General features: G+C 42.2%; 1 protein-coding gene across 7 annotated transcripts in view; it reads right to left on the bottom strand.

Moving 5' to 3' along the window:
• Nucleotides 1–24,707, bottom strand: part of lrrc56 (leucine rich repeat containing 56) — a 57,456-nt gene that overhangs the window by 18,666 nt on the left and 14,083 nt on the right. For 6 of the 7 annotated variants that reach the window (XM_036956224.1, XM_036956238.1, XM_021572971.2 and 3 more), the window contains 2 exons: nt 14,970–15,057; nt 14,129–14,189 (listed from right to left, as the gene is read on the bottom strand). The exons of the other annotated variant lie outside the window; for it this stretch is intronic. In XM_036956224.1, the coding sequence (XP_036812119.1) occupies nt 14,129–14,189; nt 14,970–15,057 (149 nt within the window). The remainder of the gene's footprint in view (nt 1–14,128; nt 14,190–14,969; nt 15,058–24,707) is intronic. 7 annotated transcript variants of the gene reach the window in all.

Genomic DNA, 24,707 nt, shown 5'->3' with positions numbered 1-24,707 from the left:
GAAAATTAGAAAGCAAATTACGGACTCCTCTTTGAATCTGCGTATTTCTCCAAAGCTCAGTTGTCCTGAGTCTGCGCAGAACTGCCAGGATCCTAGGATTTTTTAATCCTGTATATCGACACATTCATGAAAATAGTCTTGGCCTCTAACCCATCAAGCTGCATACTGGACCCTATTCCAACTAAACTACTGAAAGAGCTACTTCCTGTGCTTTGCCCTCCTATGTTGAAGATAATAAATGGCTCCCTATCCACCGGATGTGTACCAAATTCACTAAAAGTGGCAGTAATAAAGCCTTTCTTGAAAAAGCCAAACTTTGACCCCTGAAATGTTTTAAAACTATCGGCCTATATCGAATCTCCCATTCCTCTCACACATTTTAGAAAAAGCTGTTGCACAGCAACTCACTGCCTCCCTGAAGACAAATAATGTATATGAAATGCTTCAGTCTGGCTTTAGCACTGAGACTGCACCGAAGGTGGTAAATTACCTTGTAATGGCGTCAGACCAAGGCTCTGCATCTGTCCTCATGCTCCTAGATCTTAGTGCTGCTTTTGACACCATCGATCACCACATTCTTTTGGAGAGATTAGAAACCCTAAATTGGTCTACACAGACAAGTTCTTGCCTGGTTTAGATCTTATCTGTCGGAAAGATATCAGTTTGTCTTTGTGGATGGTTTGTCCTATGACAAATCAATTGTAAATTTTGGCATTCCTCAAGGTTCCAGTTTAGGACCACAATTGTTTAAACTATATATTCTACCTCTTGGTGATGTCATTCGGAAACACAATGTCAACTTTCACCGCAATTTAAAAAAAATAAAAAAAATAATCACCTTTATTTAACCAGGTAGGCTAGTTGAGAACAAGTTCTCATTTGCAACTGCGACCTGGCCAAGATAAAGCATAGCAGTGTGAACAGACAACAACACCGAGTTACACATGGAGTAAACAATAAACAATAAGTCAAAAACACAGTAGAAAAAAAAAAAAAAAGAGTCTATATACATTGTGTGCAAAAGGCATGAGGAGGTAGGCGAATAATTACAATTTAGCAGATTAACACTGGAGTGAAATTATCAAATGGTCATGTGCAGGTAGAGATACTGGTGTGCAAAAGAGCAGAAAAGTAAATAAATAAAAACAGTATGGGGATGAGGTAGGTAAATTGGGTGGGCTATTTACCGATGGACTATGTACAGCGATCGGTTAGCTGCTCAGATAGATGTTTAAAGTTGGTGAGGGAGATGAAAGTCTCCAACTTCAGCGATTTTTGCAATTCGTTCCAGTCACAGGCAGCAGAGAACTGGAACGAAAGGCGGCCAAATGAGGTGTTGGCTTTAGGGATGGTCAGTGAGATACACCTGCTGGAGCGCGTGCTACGGGTGGGTGTTGCCATCGTGACCAGTGAACTGAGATAAGGCGGAGCTTTACCTAGCATGGACTTGTAGATGACCTGGAGCCAGTGGGTCTGGCGACGAATATGTAGCGAGGGCCAGCCGACTAGAGCATACAGGTCGCAGTGGTGGGTGGTATAAGGTGCTTTAGTAACAAAATGGATGGCACTGTGATAAACTGCATCCAGTTTGCTGAGTAGAGTATTGGAAGCTATTTTGTAGATGACATCGCCGAAGTCAAGGATCGGTAGGATAATCAGTTTTACTAGGGTAAGTTTGGTGGCGTGAGTGAAGGAGGCTTTGTTGCAGAATAGAAAGCCGACTCTAGATTTGATTCTAGATTGGAGATGTTTGATATGAGTCTGGAAGGAGAGTTTACAGTCTAGCCAGACACCTAGGTACTTGTAGATGTCCACATATTCTAGGTCGGCACCATCCAGGGTGGTGATGCTAGTCGGGCGTGCGGGTGCAGGCAGCGAACGGTTGAAAAGCAGGCATTTGGTTTTACTAGCGCTTAAGAGCAGTTGGAGGCCACAGAAGGAGTGTTGTATGGCATTGAAGCTCGTTTGGAGGTTAGATAGCACAGTGTCCAAGGAAGGGCCAGAAGTATACAGAATGGTGTCGTCTGCATAGAGGTGGATCAGGGAATCGCCCGCAGCAAGAGCAACATCATTGATATGTACAGAGAAAAGAGTCGGCCCGAGAATTGAACCCTGTGGCACCCCATAGAGACTGCCAGAGGACCGGACAACATGCCCTCCGATTTGACACACTGAACTCTGTCTGCAAAGTAGTTGGTGAACCAGGCAAGGCAGTCATTAGAAAAACAGAGGCTACTGAGTCTGCCGATAAGAATATGGTGATTGACAGAGTCGAAAGCCTTGGCCAGGTCGATGAAGATGGCTGCACAGTATTGTCTTTTATCGATGGCGGTTATAATATAGTTTAGTACCTTGAGCGTGGCTGAGGTGCACCCGTGACTGGCTCGGAAACCAGATTGCACAGCGGAGAAGGTACGGTGGGATTCGAGATGGTCAGTGATCTGTTTGTTGACTAGGCTTTCGAAGACCTTAGATAGACAGGGTAGGATGGATATGCGGACGACACACAACTGTACATTTCACTGAAACACGGTGAAGCCCCAAAATTGCCTACCCTCGAAGCCTGTGTTTCAGACATAAGGAAGTGGATGGCGGCAAATGTTTTACTTTTAAACTCTAACAAAACAGATATGCTAGTTCTAGGTCCCAAGAAACAAAGAGATCTGCTGTTGGGATCTAATAATTAATCTTGATGGTTGTACAGTCGTCTCAAATAAAACTGTGAAGGACTTCGGCGTTACTCTGGACCCTGATCTCTCTTTTGATGAACATATCAAGAATATTTCAAGGACAGCTTTTTTCCATCTTCGTAACATTGCAAAAACCTGTAACTTTTTGCCCAAAAATGATGCAGAAAAGCTAATCCATGCATTTGGCACTATTAGACTACTGTAATGCTCTCCTCTCCAACTTCCCGGATAAAGCACAAACTAAACAAGGCTGCTAGAATCTTGACTAAAACCCCAAAATTGTATCATATTACTCCAGTGCTAGCCTTCTCTACGCTGGCTTCCTGTTAAGGCTAGGGCTGATTTCAAGGTTTTACTGCAAACCAAAATAGCATTACATGGGGTTGCTCCTACCTCGCTCCCCACGATTTGGTCCTGCCGTACATACTAGGGATAAACAATATCAGTAATCAGTGAACATATCGGAATCGGACGATATTAGCTAAAAATGCCAACATTGGTATCGGTACCGTAAGATGGCGCCGGAGAAGAAGGCAGACGTTTTACGTGCCCCCAGCCGATTGTGTTTTTTGTTTTGTTTATTTGCAACTTGTTTTTTAACTTATTTTGTACATAATGTTGCCGCTACCGTCTCTTATGACCAAAAATAACTTCTAGACACCAGGACTGCGATTACTCACCACGGACTAGCATAATTATTTTTTTCCTTTCATGACTGACGAGCCAGACACAAAGGATATACTGCTTCCTCGGGAACAGGCTCGATCCCCGTGATCTGCGTGAAGAGGAGGCGGAGAATGAGGGGTCGAAGGTCAGGCTGCCTTCTGAGAATTTGTAGGTTATCGAATAAACCCCCATTTCCCTCCATTCTGCAAGCATACGTGCAATCTTAGGAGTTACGCAGAAGATTAAACTACCAACGGGACATTAAAAACGAACATCTTAAGTTGTGGCTGAACAACGACAATATCAACATACAGCTGGCTGGTTATACGATGTACTGGCAGGACAGAACAGTGGAGTCTGGTAATACAAGGGGTGGCGGTATATGTATTTTTGTAAACAACAGCTTGTGCACGATATCTAAGGAAGACTCAAGTTATTGCTCGCGTGAGGCAGAGTATCTCATGAAAAGCTGTAGACTACACTACCTGCTGATAGAGTTTTCATCTGTATTCTTTGTAGCTGTTTACATACCGCCACAGTCAGAGGCTGGCACTAAGACAGCATTGAATGAGCTGTATTCCGCCATAGGCAAACAAGAAACCGCTCACCCAGAGGAGGCGCTCCTAGTAGCCGGGGACATTATTGCAGGGAAACTAAAATCCATTTTACCAAATTTCTATCAGAATGTTAAAAGCGCAACTAGAGGAAAAATAACTCTGGACCACCTATACTCCATACACACAGACGCATACAAAGCTCTCCCATGCCCTCCATTTGGCAAATCTGACCATAATTCTATCCTCTTGATTCCTGCTTACAAGCCAAAATTAAAGCAGGAAGCACCCGTGACTAGATTAATAAAAAAGTGGTCAGAGGAAGCAGATGCTAAGCTACAGGACTGTTTTGCTACCACAGACTGGAATATATTCCGGGATTCTTCCGATGGCATTGAGGAGTACACCACATCAGTCATTGGCTTCATCAATAAGTGCATTGTCGTCCCCACAGTGACTGTACGTACATACCCCAACCAGAAACCATGGATTAAAGGCAGCATCGGCACTGAGCTAAAGGCTAGGGCTGCCGCTTTCAAGGAGCGGGACTCTAACCCGGACGCTTATAAGAAATCCCGCTGTGCCCTCAGACGCACCATCAAAGAGGCAAAACCATTACAGACTACAAAGGGTAGCACAGCCGAGAGCTGTGCTACAGATGAGATAAACTACTTCTATGCCTCGCTTCGAGGCAAATAACACTGAGACGCATGAGAGCACCAGCTGTTCTGGAAGACTGTGTGATCATGCTCTCCGCAGCCGATGTGAGTAAGACCTTTAAACAGGTTAACATTGACAAGGCCGCAGGGCCAGATGGATTACTAGGACGTGTACTGCGAGCATGAGCTGACCAACTGGCAAGTGTCTTCACTGACATGTTCAACCTCTCTCTGTCCGAGTCTGTAATACCAACATGTTTAGGCAGACCATCATAGTCCCTGTGCCCAAGAACACTAAGGTAACCTGCTTAAATGAATACTGACCCATAGCACTCACATTTATAGACATGAAGTGCTTTGAAAGGCTGGCAATGGCTCACATCAACACCATCATCCCAGAAACCTTAGTGCCAAGTCTTTGTCCAAGAGGCTTCTAAACAGCTTCTACCCCCAAGCCATAAGACTCCTGAACATCTAGTCAAATGGCTACCCAGACTATTTTCAGTGCCTCCCCCCCTCTTTACACCAAGAGGCTTCTGGCTTCTTAACCTCTCTGACCTGTAAGAGATATTTCTGAGAGCAGTGAAGAGGTAGGGTGGGTCAGTCCGGTGGTTGTTTGGTCAAAAAGGTTGTGGTGTAGTGTATTAACCTCTCTGGGATATGTGGGACGAGCTTCATTTGTTGGCACTCCAAAATGTTCCATAAACATCACAAATGGTCCTTTTGTTCGATTAATTCAATCAATATATATCCAAAATGTCAATTTATTTGGCGTGTTGGATCCAGAAAAACACTGGTTCCAACTTGCGCATCGTGACTACAAAATATCTCAAAAGTTAACTGTAAACTTTGCCAAAACATTTCAAACTACTTTTGTAATAAAACTTTAGGTATTTGTTCACGTAAATAATCGATAAAATTGAAGACGGGATGATCTGTGTTCAATACAGGAGTAAAACAAACTGTAGCATGCTTTCTGGTAACGCGCCTCTTTCTAACAGTACACTTCAAGTGACCCTCGTTCAAGATGGCCGTACTTCTTCATTACACAAAGGAAAAACCTCAACCAATTTCTAAAGACTGTTGACATCCAGTGGAAATGATAGGAACTGCAAGAAAGTCCCTTAGAAATCTGGATACCCAATGAAAGCTCATTGAAAAGAGAGTGACCTAAAAAAAAAACACATCTGAATGATTTGTCCTTGGGGTTTCGCCTGCTAAATAACTTCTGTTATACTCACAGACATGATTCAAACAGTTTTAGAAACTTCAGAGTGTTTTCTATCCAAAATCGACTAATAAAATGCATATCTTATTTTCTGTGGATGGGTAGCAGGCAGTTGAATTTGGGCATGCATTTCATCCGGACGTTAACAGCTTCTACCCCAAGCCATAAGCCATAAGCCTCCTGAACATCTAGTCGAATGGCTACCCAGACTATTTGCAGTGCCGTCCCACGTAAAAATGTTGCGCTATACGTGCAAAACAGCATTCTAAAACTAGCCCATTTGAAAGAGTAACATTTGAAAGAGTAACAAAATTTAGGCGAGACAACTTAAAGACGAAATCCATTAATGCCAAGATAATGGAATTCATGGTCCTTGATAATCAACCGTTCTCTGACGTGGGTGATGTTGGCTTTCGCCGACTTAGGAGCACCGGTGCACACTACCAAGTGCGCTATTTTTCAGATGTTGTCCTACTGGAGTTACACAGTAATAGTGTCACTGCTATTAGCTTCACGACATACGAACTATGGAACGCCGTTAGGGTCTTTGCGTGTCAAAAAAGATACAGTAGCACTGTCAAAGCTGTACAAAAAAAGTCTGCAAACAAGCAAACACAGGCCACGAAGGATTTGTTTACAATACCGCGTTGGTAATAAAGCATAACTTGTTCGACCGCAACTTCTGGGATAGCTAGCTTTAGCTTGGTACCTAGCTAGAACCAAGACAACCAGCCTGAAAACAATGACCAGTAGAACATAGTCATTTTCATTATTCTTAGCAATGATTTAGTCCTTGTGTGTAAGTATTAGCTAGGTTGCCACTTGTTGTTCACCTATTGAAATTGAACTTCAGTTCATGAAAATAAATAGCTAGTCAGCAACTTAACCCTGGTGCCCAAAGTTAACGTTATAAGCAAAGAACTAGCTTAATCTGGCCAGTGAGGCTCGACCACATCAGGTTATGTGGAACAACAGTGGAATTTGCGGTTTGCCTTCAAAATTAAAGTCTCATTGACAGTAATGCAAATTAAAACAAATAGTAGAATTATGCCATACTTTTATTTTGAAGGCTAACCGCAAAGTCCACTATTGTGGCTAATCCTTATTGTGGTTAGCTTCATATAGATGGGTCCGACCACCATATATCAAATAGGAACCGTCTTATAAATTAGGGTTATTTTAGATGACACCTAGCTATATAGTTAGCTAGCTATCTATAGCTACTGAAACAGATGTTGTGTTATTTGACGTTTATATCTTTTAAGACACGCAAAGACCGAAACGGTGTTCCATAGAAATCCTGGTTGAGAATGAAACGACTGATCAACGAAACAGATTTTGATTATGTTTTACTGGTAATGGGGACATACGTAAATGCCAACAAAATAACTTTTTGGTCTGTGTGTGTGTAATCTTTATTTAACTAGGCAAGTCAGTTAAGAACACATTCTTATTTACATCCCGGATGACGCTGGGCCAATTGTGCTCCGCACTATGGGACTTCCAATCACGGCCGGATGTGCAACAACCTGGATTCAAACCATGCTCTAGACTGCTGTGTCCATGTGTGTGTGATAACTATTTAACTGTACTAGCTTTAAAGGCCGCTAAAATTGTAAATATCGGTTATCGATATCGTATTTTTTGAAAATGAAAATATTGGATATCGGTATTGGGCAAAAATGTCATATCGGTGCACCACCAGTACATACCTACACATACGCTACGGTCACAAGACGCAGGCCTCCTTATTGTCCCTAGAATTTCTAAGCAAACAGCTGGAGGCAGGATTTTCTCCTATAGAGCTCAATTTCTATGGAATGGTCTACCTATCCATGTGAGAGACTCGGTCTCAACCTTTAAGTCTTTACTGAAGACTCATCTCTTCAGTAGATCCTATGATTGAGTGTAGTCTGGCACAGGGGTGTGAATGTGAACGGCAAGGCACTGGAGTAACGAACCACTCTTGCTGTCTCTGCCTGGCCGGCTCCCTCTCTCCACTGGGATTCTCTGCCTCTGACCCTGTTACGGGGGCTGAGTCAGTGGCTTACTGGTGCTCTTCCATGCCGTCCCTAGGAGGGATGCGTCATTTGAGTGGGTTGATTCACAGAAGTGATCTTCCAGTCTGGTTTTGCGCCCCCTCAGGCTAGTGCGGTGGAGGAGATCTTTGTGGGCTATACTCAGCCTTGTCTCAGGGTAGTAAGTTGGTCTGATATCCCTCTAGTGGTGTGGGGGCTGTGTTTTGGCAAAGTGGTTGGGGTTTTATCCTGCCTGGTTGTCCCTGTCCTGGGGTGCCTGTCCGGAGGTAGTGTCCTGTCTGAATTTAAGTATGCTTCCTCTAATTCCGATTAGAGCAATTAGGAAGCATTTAAGTACGCTTCCTCTTCCTCTGATTTTTCCAAGATGTCGCAGTAGTTTTGTTTTTGTCCCATGTAAATAGTATTTTTGGTAAATTTTGAATACTCATTTCAATCTCCTTTTTCCATTTTCAAATTAAATATACCTTCCTGCAACCCGCCTCACCCAATGTGGTATGGATCTGCTATTTTTTAGACCTTATCACTGGAACCTCCATCAGAAGCTAGCTGTCAGAAGCTAGCCAACTAATTAGCTACTTAGTCATTGGCTAACACTGCTAGCGGTCTTTACCTTTAGCACGGACACCAGCCGCTTTAGCACGGATAGCCCAGATAATACCTGCCAGTCTGCACAGCGCAATATCAGCCCTGAGCATATCGGACTGCTTCTTTTTTCCACTACATCACCGGATTCCTGCCGCAAGTTCTGGACCATTACACCGGATTGTCACAGCTAGCTAGCTGCTACCGAGTGGCTAACGCCCTTGTCCAGAAGCATGCACAAGCCTCGAGCTAGCCCCATCTCCCTGCTAGCAAACAAAGTACACCAACTATAATACCTCTCTTGCCAATTTGGCCTGGACCCTTTGTCAACACGGAGCCCCGCCGATCCATCACGACTGGTCTGCTTATCTGCTAATGTAATTCAACTGATGTGCTCTCAACCGGCCTCTGCGTTGTGGATGTTGTGAAGATCTGCCAAACTTACCCTCATAATACTGACTATCCTACCGATCCTTGACTTCGGCAATGTCATTTACAAATTAGCCTCCAACACTCTACTCAGCAAATTGGATGCAGTCTTTCACAGTGCTATCTGTTTTGTCACCAAAGCCCCATATACGATCCACCATTGCGACCTGTATGCTCTCGTTGGCTGGTCCTCGCTACATATTCATCGCCAAACTCACTAGCTCCAGGTCATCTATAAGTCTTTGCTAGGTATAGCTCGGCCTTATCTCAGCTCACTGGTCACCATAGCAATACCCACCTGTAGCACACGGTCCAGCAGGTATATTTCACTGGTCATCCCCAAAGCCAACACCCGCTTTGGCCGCCTTTCCTTCCAGTTCTCTGCTGCCAATGACTGGAACGAATTGCCAAGATCACTGAAGTCGGAGACATACATCTCCCTCACTAACTTTAAGTGTCAGCTGTCAGAGCAACTTACCGATCGCTAGAGCTGTACAAAGCCCCTGTAAATAGCCCATTCAACCAACTACCTACCTCATCCCCATATTTGTTTTTGTGCTCTTTTGCACACCAGTATTTCTACTTGCACATCCTCATCTGCACATATCACTCCAGTGTAAATTGCTAAATTGTAATTACTTTGCCACTATTGGCCTATTTAATGCCTTACCTCCTTACTTCAATTGCACACACTGTGTACAGATTTTTCTATTGTGTTTTTGACTGTACGTTTTTTTAATCACATGTGTAACTCGTTGTTTTTGTCACACTGCTTTGCTTTATCTTGGCCAGGTCACAGATGTAAATGAGAACTTGTTTACAACTAGCCCACCTGGGTTAAATAAAGTGAACTAAAAAATAAATAAATAAAATTAAAATAATTCTCTCTCTCTCTCCCCTCCCGGAGGACCTGAGCCCTAGGATCATGCCTCAGGACTACCTGGCCTGATGACTTTTAGCTGTCCCCAGTCCACTTGGTCGTGCTGCTGCTCCAGTTTCAACTGTTCTGCCTGCGGCTATGGAACACTGACCTGTTCACCAGACGTGCTACCAAGTCCCGGAAGTGCTGTTTTCGACTTTCTCTCTCTACTGCACCTGCTGTCTCGGTCTCTTGAATGCTCGGATATGAAAAGCCAACTGACACTTACTCCTAAGGTACTGACCGGTTGCAGCCTCTACAACAGTGGTTCTTAACCTGGGTTCGATCGAACCCCAGGAGCAAAAAAAAAAAAGTGGTCAGACGAATATGTACAATATGGATTCACATGTATAATGGAACGTGATGGGAGTCAGCGTCCTAACTGCATGATTTGCAATGCCAAGTTGAGCAATTCTAGTCTAGCACTGGCAAAACTAAGAACACTTCCTTAAGATGCATGGAGATGGAAAATACAAGAACACAACGCTCGCTGAATTCAGGGTGAAGAGAGCCAGATTCGATGAAAAGGCTACTCTGCCTGTTCTCGGCTTTGTACCCATCAACAAACCGATCCTCACAGCATCGTACAAAGTTTCTTACCTGATAGCAAACCACACACCATTGGTGAAACACTCATAAAACCAGCTGTGTTGAAGATGGCGAATATCATGCTGGGAAAAGAGGCTGAAGTTAAGTTATCCAAATTCCTCTTCCAAATGACACCATCAGCGACAGAATAGAGGACATGAGCAAAGACATCTTGGCTCAAGTAGTTGCAGTTCTGATTTCAAGCCCGGCAAAATTCAGCCTTCAACTCGACGAGACCACAGACATTTCCAATCTAAGCCAGCTTGCTGTATTCGTGCGCTATGTGAAAGACGTTGTGATAAAGGAAGATTTTTTTTATTTTGTAAGCCTCTTACAACAACAACTAAGGCAGCCGATGTGAAGAAACTTGTGGATGACTTCTTCAAAGACAACAATCTTTCATGGGATATGGTTTCTGCAGTTTGTACGGACGGAGCTCCAGTCATGCTGGGAAGAAAGTCTGGTTTTGGTGCGCTAGTGAAAGCCGATGCACCACACATCATTGTTATGCATTGTATTCTGCACAGGCATGCGTTGGCAACAAAAACCTTGCCTCCAAAACTGGCAGAAGTATTAAAAATTGTAGGGAATGCGTGAACTATGTGCGAACTGAGGCACCGCATCTTCAGTGAGCTGTGTAAAGAAATGTGCTCTGAATTCAAAGTACTTTTCTACCATTTACCATTCTAACGTTCGGTGGTTATCCCGGGGACAGGTGCTGAATCGTGTCTTTGCCGTGTGTGTGGAATTAGCCCTGTTTTTGCAAGGGCACCAACATTGTCATGCAGATTGCTTCAAAAATTCTGAGTTCATTCTCATTTTAGCGTACATGGCTGATATCTTCGCAGCTCTCAATCATCTCAATCAAAAGATGCAGGGCGGTGGAGTCAACATCATCGAAGCGGAGGAAAACCTGAAGGCTTTTCAAAAAAATCTACCGTTATGGAAACGACGAACAGAGAACGATAACTTCGCAAACTTTCCCCTGCTGGACGACTGTGTAAGTAAGATCGAAGATGTATCTGGAATCGGAGACATTTCTGTACCCGCGGAACTGAAGCAAGCAATTGCCACGCACTTAGATGAGCTTGCAAAGTCTCTCGACGGATACTTCCCTACAAGAGAGTCATATCCAGAATGGGTGAAACAGCCGTTCACGTTTAGTGTTGAGACAACAGACGTCAATGATGAATACCTCGATGAAATCATTGAAATTCAGCAGAGCCAGGTTCAACAGCAACTCTTCAGAACAACACCGCTTTCAACGTTTTGGTGTCAACAAATGGTAACGTACCCTGTTATTGCTAAGAAAGCTCTGGAGATTTTCATACCGTTTGTTATAACATATCTTTGCGAGCAATCCTTTTCGAGGATGCTGGGCATAAAAATGAAGAAAAGGAAGACTTTGTTGCGAAAATGTGCCAAGGTGAAGCCGCACATTTCTGAACTGGTCTCTGAAAGGCAACAGCAGAAGTCACACTGATTTGCAGTAAATATTCATTATGTTTTTGTGTGAAAATCATGTTTTGACGATTTTGTTCTTTGAACACAGTGATGTTGATGCACGGTTGCACGGTTGATGCACCAGTAAAATATATACCTATGTTTTGAATTTGAAAAAATCATATTTTATTTTTCCAATTAAGAAGGGTTCGGTGAATGCGCATATGAAACTGGTGGGGTTCAGTACCTCCAACAAGGTTAAGAACCACTGCTCTACAACCACTGTGATTATTATTTGACCCTGCTGGTCCTCTATGAACATTTGAACATCTTGAAGAACAATCTGGCCTTAATGGCCATGTACTCCTATAATTTCCACCTGGCACAGCCAGAAGAGGACTGGCCACCCCTCAGAGCCTGGTTCCTCTCTAGGTTTCTTCCTAGGTTCCTGCCTTCCTAGGGAGTGTTCCCTAGCCACCATGCTTCTACATATGCATTGCTTGCTGTTTGGGGTTTTAGGCTGAGTTTCTGTATAGCACTTTGTGGCATCTGCTGATGTAAAAAAAAAAGGCTTTATAAATACATTTGATTGATTGATAGGAAACCCATACACAGTGGGTCTGCTGCTTTGTCCCCTATCATAGAGACTGAGCATATACAATTGAAGTCGGAAGTTTACATACAGTTAGGTTGGAGACGTTAAAACTTGTTTTTCAACCACTCCATACATTTCTTGTTAACAAACTATAGTTTTGGCAAGTCGGCTAGGACATCTTTGTGCATGACACAAGTAATTTTTCCAACAATTGTTTACAGAAGGATTATTTCACTGTATCACAATTCCAGTGGGTCAGAAGTTTACATACACTAAGTTGACTGTGTCTTTAAACAGCTTGGAAATGCACAGAAAATTGTGTCATGGCTTTAGAAGCTTCTGTTAGGCTAATTGACATCATTTGAGTCAATTGGAGGTGTACTTGTGGATGTGTTTCAAGGCCTACCTTCAAACTCAGTGCCTCTTTGCTTGACATCATGGGAAAATGAAAAGAAATCAGCCAAGACCTCAGAAATTTTTGGGGGGATCTCCACAAGTCTGGTTCATCCATTTTCAAACGCCTGACGGTACCACGTTAATCTGTACAAACAATAGTATGCAAGTATAAACACCATGGGACCACACAGCCGTCATACCACTCAGGAGACACTTTCTGTCTCCTAGAGATGAACGTACTTTGGTGCGAAAAGTGCAAATCAATCACAAAACAACAGCAAAGGACCTTGTGAAGATGCTGGAGGAAACAGGTACAAAAGTATCTATATCCACAGTAAAACAAGTCCTATATCGACATAACCTGAAAGGACGCTCAGCAAGGAAGAAGCCACTGCTCCAAAACCGCTATAAAAAAGCCAGACTACGGTTTGCAACTGCACAGGGGGATAAAGATCGTACTTTTTGGAGAAATGTCCTCTGATCTGATGAAACAAAAATAGAACTGTTAGGCCATAATGACCATCGTTATGTTTGGAGGGAAAAGGAGGATGCTTGCAAGCCAAAGAACACCATCCCAACCGAGAAGCACGGGGGTGGCAGTATCATGTTGTGAGGGTGCTTTGCTGCAGGAAGGACTGGTGCACTTCACAAAATAGATGGCATCATGACCCCAAGCATACTTCCAAAGTTGTGGCAAAATGGCTTAAGGACAACAAAGTCAAGTTATTGGAGTAGCCATCACAAAGCACTGACTTCAATCCTATAGAAAAGTTGTGGGCAGAACTGAAAAAGCGTGTGCGAGCAAGGAGGCCTACAAACCTGACTCACTTACACCAGCTCTGTCAGGAGAAATGGATCAAAATTCACCCAACTTATTGTGGGAAGCTTGTGGAAGGCTACCTGAAACGTTTGACCCAAGTTAAACAATTTAAAGGCAATGCTACCAAATACTAATTGAGTGTAGGTAAACTTATGAACCATGAAATAAATAAAAACTGAAATAAATAATTCTCTCTACTATTATTCTGACATTTCACATTCTTAAAATAAAGTGGTGATCCTAACTGACCTAAGACAGGGCATTTTTACTAGGATTAAAAGTCAGCAATTGTGAAAAACTGAGTTTAAATATATTTGGCTAAGGTGCATGTAAACTTCCGACTTCAACTGTACGGGCCTACCTGCCTTTTTACTGTGAAGTACTGCTAGCAGTAGTATTTGTAGTACTTGGAATGCAGAAAGTGCTTTGTTTTACCTAGTCAAAGAGAAGTAAAAAACTACAACGCATAACTATAATAGACATACAGAGACAGAGCACTATAGTGGAACTTTCCACTTACCTCACTGACATTATCATACTGTTGTTCATTTTCAGCTGCACCAGCTTGGGCAAGTAGGCACCTGCAAGATGATAAGATAGAGAGACGTTCCTCACACGTCACAGAGGGCCGATGACTTGATTGGGTCTTAAACAGATGGCTGGCTCCCTCCCAGCCATGCCTCAACAGGCCTACAAACTCCATTCATTAGCAGAGAGATTGCGAGTGAGATGGACTCTACTGCTAGTGCACAAGCCAGACGCACGTGATTCACCCCTGTGCAGACAAACTTCAGTCATGCCTGCACACGTTGTGCAACTGAGGTTTTCCTAAGGACATAGGTGAGCATGATGGTGCGGTTCTTTCTGGTCTTATCTTTTAAACCAGTGAGAAGAGAGGGGGAGGGAGTTGTGCCCAGTGAGAGAGCTTTGGTACAGTACAAACCTGAGGGTGAATTTGGCATGTTCTGTTTTGTGTGTCACACAGCTACAGTGATTTTTGTCTGGTCTTTATCTATGTCTGACGAGAAACCATGTCTGTATAGATTGTGACGGTCTTCATGTATCTATGCTATAAGTCATTACATGAACTCATCAAGTGTGAGTCGATCAACCCTGTACATTTCCACATTTGCAGTAGGTATGGCATAACGCCCACTTCGTGTTTGATTAAAAACGAGGATTCACATACAGTACTATTGATATACACTTCATATACAATACATAGTCCCCTATAAATTCAAATACTGCATGCAAAAATATGTATATATCTATTTGTAATATAATACAAATACAGTATGGGCCTACACATGTAGTGGACTGAAAGGGTAGTGTATGCTGCTTGACCAGTGATTGTCTCTCACCAAAGTTGCCCAGAGTGCTCTCCTGAGTGTCCACACACATTTCCAGGGAAGTGACCTGAACTAGGTCTTCTGTTCCCGACAAGGCTTTCTGTGGGGTCAGAGAGAAATATGTCATGGTCTTTATCAAATTGATTCTCTTAGCTGACATTATGTAACAGCACACTGGTTGAATTAATGTTGTTTCAACGTAATTTGTCATCCTATTGTGATGTGGAATCTACGTGGAAAGCATTTGGATTTGCAAAAAATTATCGACCAGTACTGTTTATCTAAATTTCAACCCGTGTTGCAAACATTGAAATTAGTGTAAAACTTAACTTAAATACAATGACTTAACCTGACTAACAGGTTGTTACATCAATCTAATTTCAACATAGTCACCAGAACAGAACTATGTATACATTAAAAGTGCATAGAAAATTCCATGTAGAAAAGTAAACAATATTTTTCATCCTATATACAATATACTTTATATTGGGTGGTTTAATTTATGTAGAATTTCATGATTATTTTTATGTTTACCTTGTTTCAATGTTGATAGTAAAATGATATGTTTGAATCAACATTATTGTTTCAACGTCATGCCATCAACCTAAATAAAGAGGTGTATTGAAACAAAATCTGAAGCCACAGTCAAACGAACAGTGACTTGTGCTGGTTTATGAGGGATAATGAACTTCATTGATAACAAGTCTTCCATCCAGATGCCTACCTCTAAGTATAACCTGGTCTCAGTGCCTTTTTGTATTATTCTGTACGTAAATCTGAGACTCCTTTTAGCATGATATGCTACTTTTTGTATGGTATGTATTAAATTGTGGATGTCCATTATGCATTTGCATGATACAGTATTATACGAATTCTAGCTAGCTGGCTAACGTTAGCTACGCTAGGGGTTAGGTTAGGGTTAAGTTTAGGAGTTACAGTGCATTCGGAAAGTATTTAGACCCCTTGACTTTTTGCACATTTTGTTACGTTGCAGACCTTATTCTAAAATGTATTAAATAGTTTTTGTCCCTTTTGTCCCTTTTTGTCCACACACAATACCCCACAATGACAAAGCAAAAACAGGTTTTTAGAATTTTTGGTAAATGTATATAAACAAAACTGAAATATTACATTTACATAAGTATTCAGACACTTTACAAATGCTTACTTACAAGCCCTTAACCAACAATGAAGTGAAGAAAAACATACTTAAAATAAAAAATAATTAAAGAGCAGCAGGTAAATAACAATAGCGAGGCTATATACAGGGGGTATCGGTACAGTCATTGTGCAGGGGCACCGGTTAGTCGAGGTAATATGTACACGTAGGTAGAGTTATTAAAATGACTATGCAAGAAAAAGGTATGGCAACAAAAAGTATGTGAACCCTTTGGAAATACCTGGATTTCTGCATAAATTGGTCATAACATTTTTGCTGATCTTCATCTAGGTCACATCAACAGACAAGCAGTCTGCTTATACTAATAACGCACAAACAATATGTTTAATTGTCTTTATTGAACACACTGTGTAAACATTCACAGTGCAGGGTGGAAAAAAATATGTGAACCCTTGGATTTAATAACTGGTTGACCCTCCTTTGGCAGCAATAACCTCAGCCAAACGTTTTCTGTAGCTGTGGATCAGACCTGCACAGCGGTCAGGAGGAATTTTAGACTATTCCTCTTCAAAAAACTGTTTCAGATCAGCAATATATCAGCAATATTCTTGGGATGTCTGTTGTGAACTGCTCTCTTGAGGTCATGCCATAGCATCTCAATCGGGTTGAGGTCAGGACTCTGATTGGACCACTCCAGAAGGCGTATTTTCTTCTGTTGAATCCATTCTCTTGTTGATTTACTTATGTGTTTCGGGTCATTGTCCTGTTGCATCACCCAACTTCTGTTGAGCTTCAATTGGCGGACAGAGAGCCTAACATTCTCCTGCAATATGTCTTGATAAACTTGGGAATTAATTTTTCCGTCAATGAGAGCAAGCTGTCCTGGCCCTGAGACAGCAAAGCAGCTACAAACCATGATGCTCCCTCCACCATACTTTACAGTTGGGATGAGGTTTTGATGTTGGTGTGCTGTGCCTTTTTTTCCCTACACATAGTGTTGTGTGTTCCTTCCAAACAACTCAACTGTAGTTTCATCTGTCCACAGAATATATTTTGCCAGTAGCGCTGTTAAACATCCAGGTGCACTTTTTCAAACTTCAGACGTGCAGCAATGTGTATTTTGGACAGCAGTGTCTTCTTCCGTGGTGTCCTCCCATGAACACCATTCTTGTTAAGTGTTTTACGTATCGTAGACTCATCAACAGAGATGCTAGCATGTTCCAGATATTTCTGTAAGTCTTTAGCTGACACTCTAGGATTTTTCTTAACCTCATTGAGCATTCTGCGCTGTGCTCTAGCAGTCATCTTTGCAGGACGGCCCCTCCTAGGGAGAGTAGCAACAGTACTGTACTTTCTCTATTTATAGACAATTTGTTCTACCGTGGACGATGAACATTTAAGAAATACTGGTGGATGTGTTCATACCAACCCTTACCACCTGGGGCATGCCCGTCAGGAAGTCCAGGATACAGTTGCAGAGGGAGGTGTTTAGTCACAGGGTCCTTAGCTTAGCGATGAGCTTTGAGGGCACTCTGGTGTTGAATGCTGCACTGTAGTCAATGAATAACGTTTTCACATAGGTGTTCCTTTTGTCCAGGTGTGAAAGGGCAGTGTGGAGTGCAAGAGATTGCATCATCTGTGGATCTGTTTGAGTGGTATGCTAATTCCTCCAGTATGGGGTGAGTAATCGCTGTCCTGATATCTAGAAGCTCTTTTCTGTCATAAGACACGGTGGCAGAAACATTATGTACAAAATAACGTGAAAAAACATACAAAATAGCACAATTGGTTACGGGATCGTAAAACAGCAGCAATCTCCTTCGGCGCCATTGCTTGATCTGGCGGCTTCTTGGGTTTGACGCTACAAATTTAGCACACCTGTATTTGGGGAGTTTCTCCCATTCTTCTCTCCACATCCTGTCCAGCTCTGTCAGGTTGGACGGGGAGTGTCGCTGCACAGCTATTTTCAGGTCTCTCCAGAGATGTTCAAGTCCGGACTCTGGCTGGGCCACTCAAGGACATTCAGAGACTTGTCCGGAAGCAACTCCTGCATTGTCTTGGCTGTGTGCTTAGGGTCGTTGTCTTGTTGGAAGGTGAACCTTCGCCCCAGTCTGAGGTCCTGAGTGCTCTGGGGCAGGTTTTCATCAAAGATCATTCTGTACTTTGCTCTGTTCATCTTTCCCTCAATACTGACTAGTCGCCCAGTCCCTGCCGCTGAAAAACATCCACCACCATGCTTCACCGCAGGAATGGTGCCAGGTTTCCTCCAGACGTGACGCTTGGCATTTAGGCCAGAGTTATTTCTTGGTTTCATCAGACCAGAGAATCTTGTTTCTCATGGTCTGAGAATCCTTTAGGTGCTTTTTGATAAACTCCAAGCAGGCTGTCATGTGCCTTTTACTGAGGAGTGGTTTCTGTCTCGCCACTGATTGGTGGAGTGCTGAAGAGACGGTTTTCATTCTGGAAGTTTCTCCCATCTCCACAGAGGAACTCTGGAGCTCTGACAGAGTGACCATCAGGTCCTTGGTCACCTCCCTGACCAAGGCCCTTCTCCTCTTGTTCAGTTTGGCCGGGCAGCCAGCTCTAGGAACAGTCTTGGTGGGGGAAGAATTTAGCTAAAAGGGTTAGGGTTAGGGGAAGTGTTAGCTAACATGGTCAGTAGTTGCAAAATAGCTTTAAAAAAGTAGCAAGTAGTTGGAAAGTTGATAATTAGCTAAAGTTGATGAGATTCGAACTCACAACCTTTGGAAACAAGCTGGGCTATCATGTCAACACATTTAGACATTGATCAGCTTTCATACTCATTTTTGTAGACCAGCTAAATAACATTAAATATTTGAAAGTAACTAACTTTCCTTAACAAGCTGTCTGTGAATGTACAGTGCCTTGCGAAAGTATTCGGCCCCCTTGAACTTTGCGACCTTTTGCCTCATTTCAGGCTTCAAACATAAAGATATAAAATTGTATTTTTTTTTAAGAATCAACAACAAGTGGGACACAATCATGAAGTGGAACAACATTTATTGGATATTTCAAACTTTTTTAACAAATCAAAAACGGAAAAATTGGGCGTGCAAAATTATTCAGCCCCTTTACTTTCAGTGCAGCAAACTCTCTCCAGAAGTTCAGTGAGGATCTCTGAATGATCCAATGTTGACCTAAATGACTAATGACGATAAATACAATCCACCTGTGTGTAATCAAGTATCTGTATAAATGCACCTGCACTGTGATAGTCTCAGAGGTCCGTTAAAAGCGCAGAGAGCATCATGAAGAACAAGGAACACACCAGGCAGGTCCGAGATACTGTTGTGAAGAAGTTTAAAGTCGGATTTGGATACAAAAAGATTTCCCACGCTTTTAACATCCCAAGGAGCACTGTGCAAGCGATAATATTGAAACGGAAGGAGTATCAGACCACTGCAAATCTACCAAGACCTGGCCGTCCCTCTAAACTTTCAGCTCATACAAGGAGAAGACTGATCAGAGATGCAGCCAAGAGGCCCATGATCACTCTGGATGAACTGCAGAGATCTACAGCTGAGGTGGGAGACTCTGTCCATAGGACAACAATCAGTCGTATATTGCATAAATCTGGCCTTTATGGAAGAGTGGCAAGAAGAAAGCCATTTCTTAAAGATATCCATAAAAAGTGTCGTTTAAAGTTTGCCACAAGCCACCTGGGAGACACACCAAACATGTGGAAGAAGGTGCTCTGGTCAGATGAAACCAAAATTGAACTTTTTGGCAACAATGCAAAACGTTATGTTTGGCGTAAAAGCAACACAGCTGAACACACCATCCCCACTGTCAAACATTGTGGTGGCAGCATCATGGTTTGGGCCTGCTTTTCTTCAGCAGGGACAGGGAAGATGGTTAGAATTGATGGGAAGATGGATGGAGCCAAATACAGGACCATTCTGGAAGAAAACCTGATGGAGTCTGCAAAAGACCTGAGACTGGGACGGAGATTTGTCTTCCAACAAGACAATGATCCAAAACATAAAGCAAAATCTACAATGGAATGGTTCAAAAATAAACATATCCAGGTGTTAGAATGGCCAAGTCAATATCCAGACCTGAATCCAATCGAGAATCTGTGGAAAGAACTGAAAACTGCTGTTCACAAATGCTCTCCATCCAACCTCACTGAGCTCGAGCTGTTTTGCAAGGAGGAATGGGAAAAAATGTCAGTCTCTCGATGTGCAAAAATGATAGAGACATACCCCAAGCGACTTACAGCTGTAATCGCAGCAAAAGGTGGCGCTACAAAGTATTAACTTAAGGGGGCTGAATAATTTTGCACGCCCAATTTTTCAGTTTTTGATTTGTTAAAAAAGTTTGAAATATCCAATAAATGTCGTTCCACTTCATGATTGTGTCCCACTTGTTGTTGATTCTTCACAAAAAAATACAGTTTTATATCTTTATGTTTGAAGCCTGAAATGTGGCAAAAGGTCGCAAAGTTCAAGGGGGCCGAATACTTTCGCAAGGCACTGTAAATTCAGAGTGAAGTTGGGTTTATGTAGGCAACATTGACATCCGTTTCACCCAAATGACACCATTTCAAAGAGTAGCTAGGTATACTATCATTCATTCATGGTTGATTGTATATTAAGAAGTAATTATCATTAGACATAAATAGGATGCCAAATTAATGATATTAATAATAAACTTTCACCTTTGGATATTGTCTTTTATATGAAGGATGGTTAGTTGACTTCAAATGTAATCTACAAGTTAAGAATTAAGAATAGGACTAAATCAAACTTATTTCAAGCACATTATTATTGCTATTCTTTAACTTCGATTTTTAGTTGAGAAGGAGACATGAATCCATCTTATCAATCAACTGGATATTGAATTGTGAACGCAACCAAACATCAACGTTTCATGCTTGGATAATATATTTATATATACACACACTACCGTTCAAAAGTTTGGGGTCACTTAGAAATGTCCTTGTTTTTGAAAGAAAAACACTTTCTGTCCATTAAAATTACATAAAATTGATTAGAAATACAGTGTAGACATTGTTAATGTTGTAAATGACTATTGAAGCTGGAAGCGGCTGACTTTGAATTGAATATCTACATAGGCGTACAGAGTTCCATTATCAGCAACCATCACTCCTGTGTTCCAATGTCATGTTGTGTTAGCTAATCCAAGTTTATCATTTTAAAAGGATAATTGATCATTAGAAAACCCTTTTCCAATTATGTTAGCACAGCTTTAAACTGTTGTTCTGATTAAAGAAGCAATAAAATTGGCCTTCTTTAGACTAGTTGAGTATCTGGAGCATCAGCATTTGTGGGTTTGATTACATGAAACAAAGAACTTTCTTCTGAAACTCATCAGTCTATTCTTGTTCTGAGAAATGAAGGCTTTTCCATGCGAGAAATTGCCAAGTAACTAAAGATCTCGTACAACGTTGTGTACTACTCCCTTCACGGAACAGCGCAAACTGGCCCTGACCAGAATAGAAAGAGTGGGAGGCCCCGGTGCACAACTGAGCAAGAGGACAAGTAAATTAGAGTATCTAGTTTGAGAAACAGATGCCTCACAAGTCCTCAACTGGCAGCTTCATTAAATAGTACCCACAAAACACCAGTCTCAATGCCAACAGTGAAGAGGCGACTCCGGGATGCTGGCCTTCTTGGCCGAGTTGCAAAGAAAAAGCTCAGACCCACTGTCAATAAAAATAATAGATTAAAATGGGCAAAAGAACAGACACTGGACAGAGGAACTCTGCCTAGAAGGCCAGCATCCCGGAGTCACCTCTTCACTGTTGGCATTGGGACTGCGTGTACTACTTAATGAAGTTGCTTTTCTTTCAAAAACAAGGACATTTCTAAGTGACCCCAAACTATTTCTGATAATTATGCTGAAATTATGTTAATGTAACAAATCTGTAAGTCAGTTTAAGTCATTGTATATAAGTTGAAGTTTTACCCTAATTTAAATGTTTATAACGCTCGTTGAAATTAGATGTAAACAGTACTTGCTGACTTTTTGCAAATCCAAATGTGTTTTCCACATAGATTCCACGTCACAATAGGTTGACATACGAGGTTGAAACAACATTGATTCGACCAGTGTGTGCCCAGTGGGAGTGTTCTGCAGTAATTACTCTGGCTTTTGGAGAAAAAGAAACCAGTGAAAGCTTACCTTCCACAGGCGTTGACAACATTCTAAATTCTACTCATGACTGTGTCTATTGTCTGTCTGTCACTGGAGGAGGTAGCCAGGTTCTAGGTTAACACCACAGATGATTATGGATGGGAGTGTTTGCACACCATGCCTTTTGGCTCAGCGTAATCAGAACGGTGCACAGACACCAGAGATAAATCAAAACCTCCCCAATAGCTTTAATGGCCACATCTCAGTAGGCACACCTATGTCTCCTCCCTCCTAGAGACCAATCTCACTGACAAGGCTAACAGCATTCCCACCAGGCAACAGCACCACAGCTTAATTTATAGTATAAACTAGCCCATCAAATAATTTCAAAAGTGACGCTGAAAGAGAGGGAGAAGAGTGTTCGTTTGCGCAGTGTTTGTTTTGATAAAATGCTAACCAACACACTCCATTTAAAAGTAACACTGCAAGGAAAGATTATCCAGTGTGCCATTCATCAACCTCTGATGCAAGTGAGACTTTTATTAATGTCCCCTCATATGTCCACTCAGCAATCAAGATAATGGAGCATGTTAATAGCTGTCAGAACAGTGTCACGTCGGAGTCATAGCTCATTCGCTTAGTCACGTGTCTGTTCCTTCAAGCATCTTTTAAATGCATAGGAATATAGGAATGTACAGGCGTGGACAAAAGATTTGAGAATGACACAAATATTAATATTCACAAAGTCTGCTGCCTCAGTTTGTATGATGGCAATTTGCATATACTCCAGAATGTTATGAAGAGTGATCAGATGAAATGCAATCAATTGCATAGTCCCTCTTAGCCATGCAAATGAACTGAATCCCCAAAAAACATTTCCACTGCATTTCAGCCCTGCCACAAAAGGACCAGCTGACATCATGTCAGTGATTCTCTCGTTAACACAGGTGTGAGTGTTGACGAGGACAAGGCTGGAGATCACTCTGTCATGCTGATTGAGTTCGAATAACAGACTGGAAGCGTCAAAATGAGGGTGGTGCTTGGAATCATTGTTCTTCCTCTGTCAACCATGGTTACCTGCAAGGAAACATGTGCTGTCATCATTGCTTAGCACAAAAAGGGCTTCACAGGCAAGGATATTGCTGCCAGTAAAATTGCACCTAAATCAACCATTTATCGGATCATCAAGAACTTCAAGGAGAGCGGTTCAATTGTTGTGAAGAAGGTTTCAGGGCGCCCAAGAAAGTCCAGCAAGCGCCAGGACCGTCTCCTAAAGTTGATTCAGCTGCGGGTTCGGGGCACCACCAGCACAGAGCTTGCTCGGGAATGGCAGCAGGCAGGTGTGAGTGCATCTGCACACACAGTGAGGCGAAGACTTTTGGAGGATGGCCTGGTGTCAAGAAGGGGAGCAAAGAAGCCACTTCTCTCCAGGAAATACATCAGGGACGGACTGATATTCTGCAAAGGGTAGAGGGATTGGACTGCTGAGGACTGGGGTAAAGTTATTTTCTCTGATGAATCCCCTTTCCAATTGTTTGGGGCATCTGGAAAAAAGCTTGTCCGGAGAAGACAAGGTGAGCGTTACCATCAGTCCTGTGTCATGCCAACAGTAAAGCATCCTGAGACCATTCATGTGTGGGGTTGCTTCTCAGCCAAGGGAGTGGGCTCACTCACAATTTTGCCTACGAACACAGCGATGAATAAAGAATGGTACCAATACATCCTCAGAGAGCAACTTCTCCCAACCATCCAGGAAGAGTTTGGTGACGAACAATGCATTTTCCAGCATGATGGAGCACTTTGCCATAAGGAAAAAGGGATAATTAAGTGGCTCGGGGAACAAAACATTAAGATTTTGGGTCCATGGCCAGGAAACTCCCCAGACCTTAATCCCATTGAGAACTTGTGGTCAATCCTCAAGAGGCGGGTGGACAAAGAAAAACCCACAAATTCTGACAAACTCCAAGCATTGATTATGCAAGAATGGGCTGCCCTCAGTCAGGATGTGGCCCAGAAGTTAATTGACAGCATGCCCAGGGCAGATTGCAGAGGTCTTGAAAAAGAAGGGTGAACACTGCAAATATTGACTCTTTGCATCAACTTCATGTAATTGTCAATAAAAGCCTTTGACACTTTTGAAATGCTTGTAATTATACTTCTGTATTCCATAGTAACATCTGACAAAAAATATGTAAAGACACTGAGGCAGCAGACTTTGTGAAAATGTAGATTTGTGTCATTCTCAAAACTTTGCCCACGAATGTATATAGCTTTCTGTCTTCATACGGGTAAGGAACCCAAAAATATGACTCAGCAATGTCGGCAATGCAGCCCATATCGCAACCAATAGGTTTTCTGCCGAATACAATTGGGCGATTCCATGCCAGCGTAGGCTAAAAATATATTTTTGGTATCTCAGATTGTTCTGGTAGGATGTTTGACATGCTTTTTACATTTGTATCAAATGTTTTTTAATAATTTATTTTTTATGATAGTGGAAATTTTAGACC

This window comes from Oncorhynchus mykiss, chromosome 2 (assembly GCF_013265735.2).
Source record: "Oncorhynchus mykiss isolate Arlee chromosome 2, USDA_OmykA_1.1, whole genome shotgun sequence".
In the NCBI taxonomy this organism is placed as follows: domain Eukaryota; kingdom Metazoa; phylum Chordata; class Actinopteri; order Salmoniformes; family Salmonidae; genus Oncorhynchus; species Oncorhynchus mykiss.
This window is presented reverse-complemented; position numbering and strand designations above follow the sequence as displayed.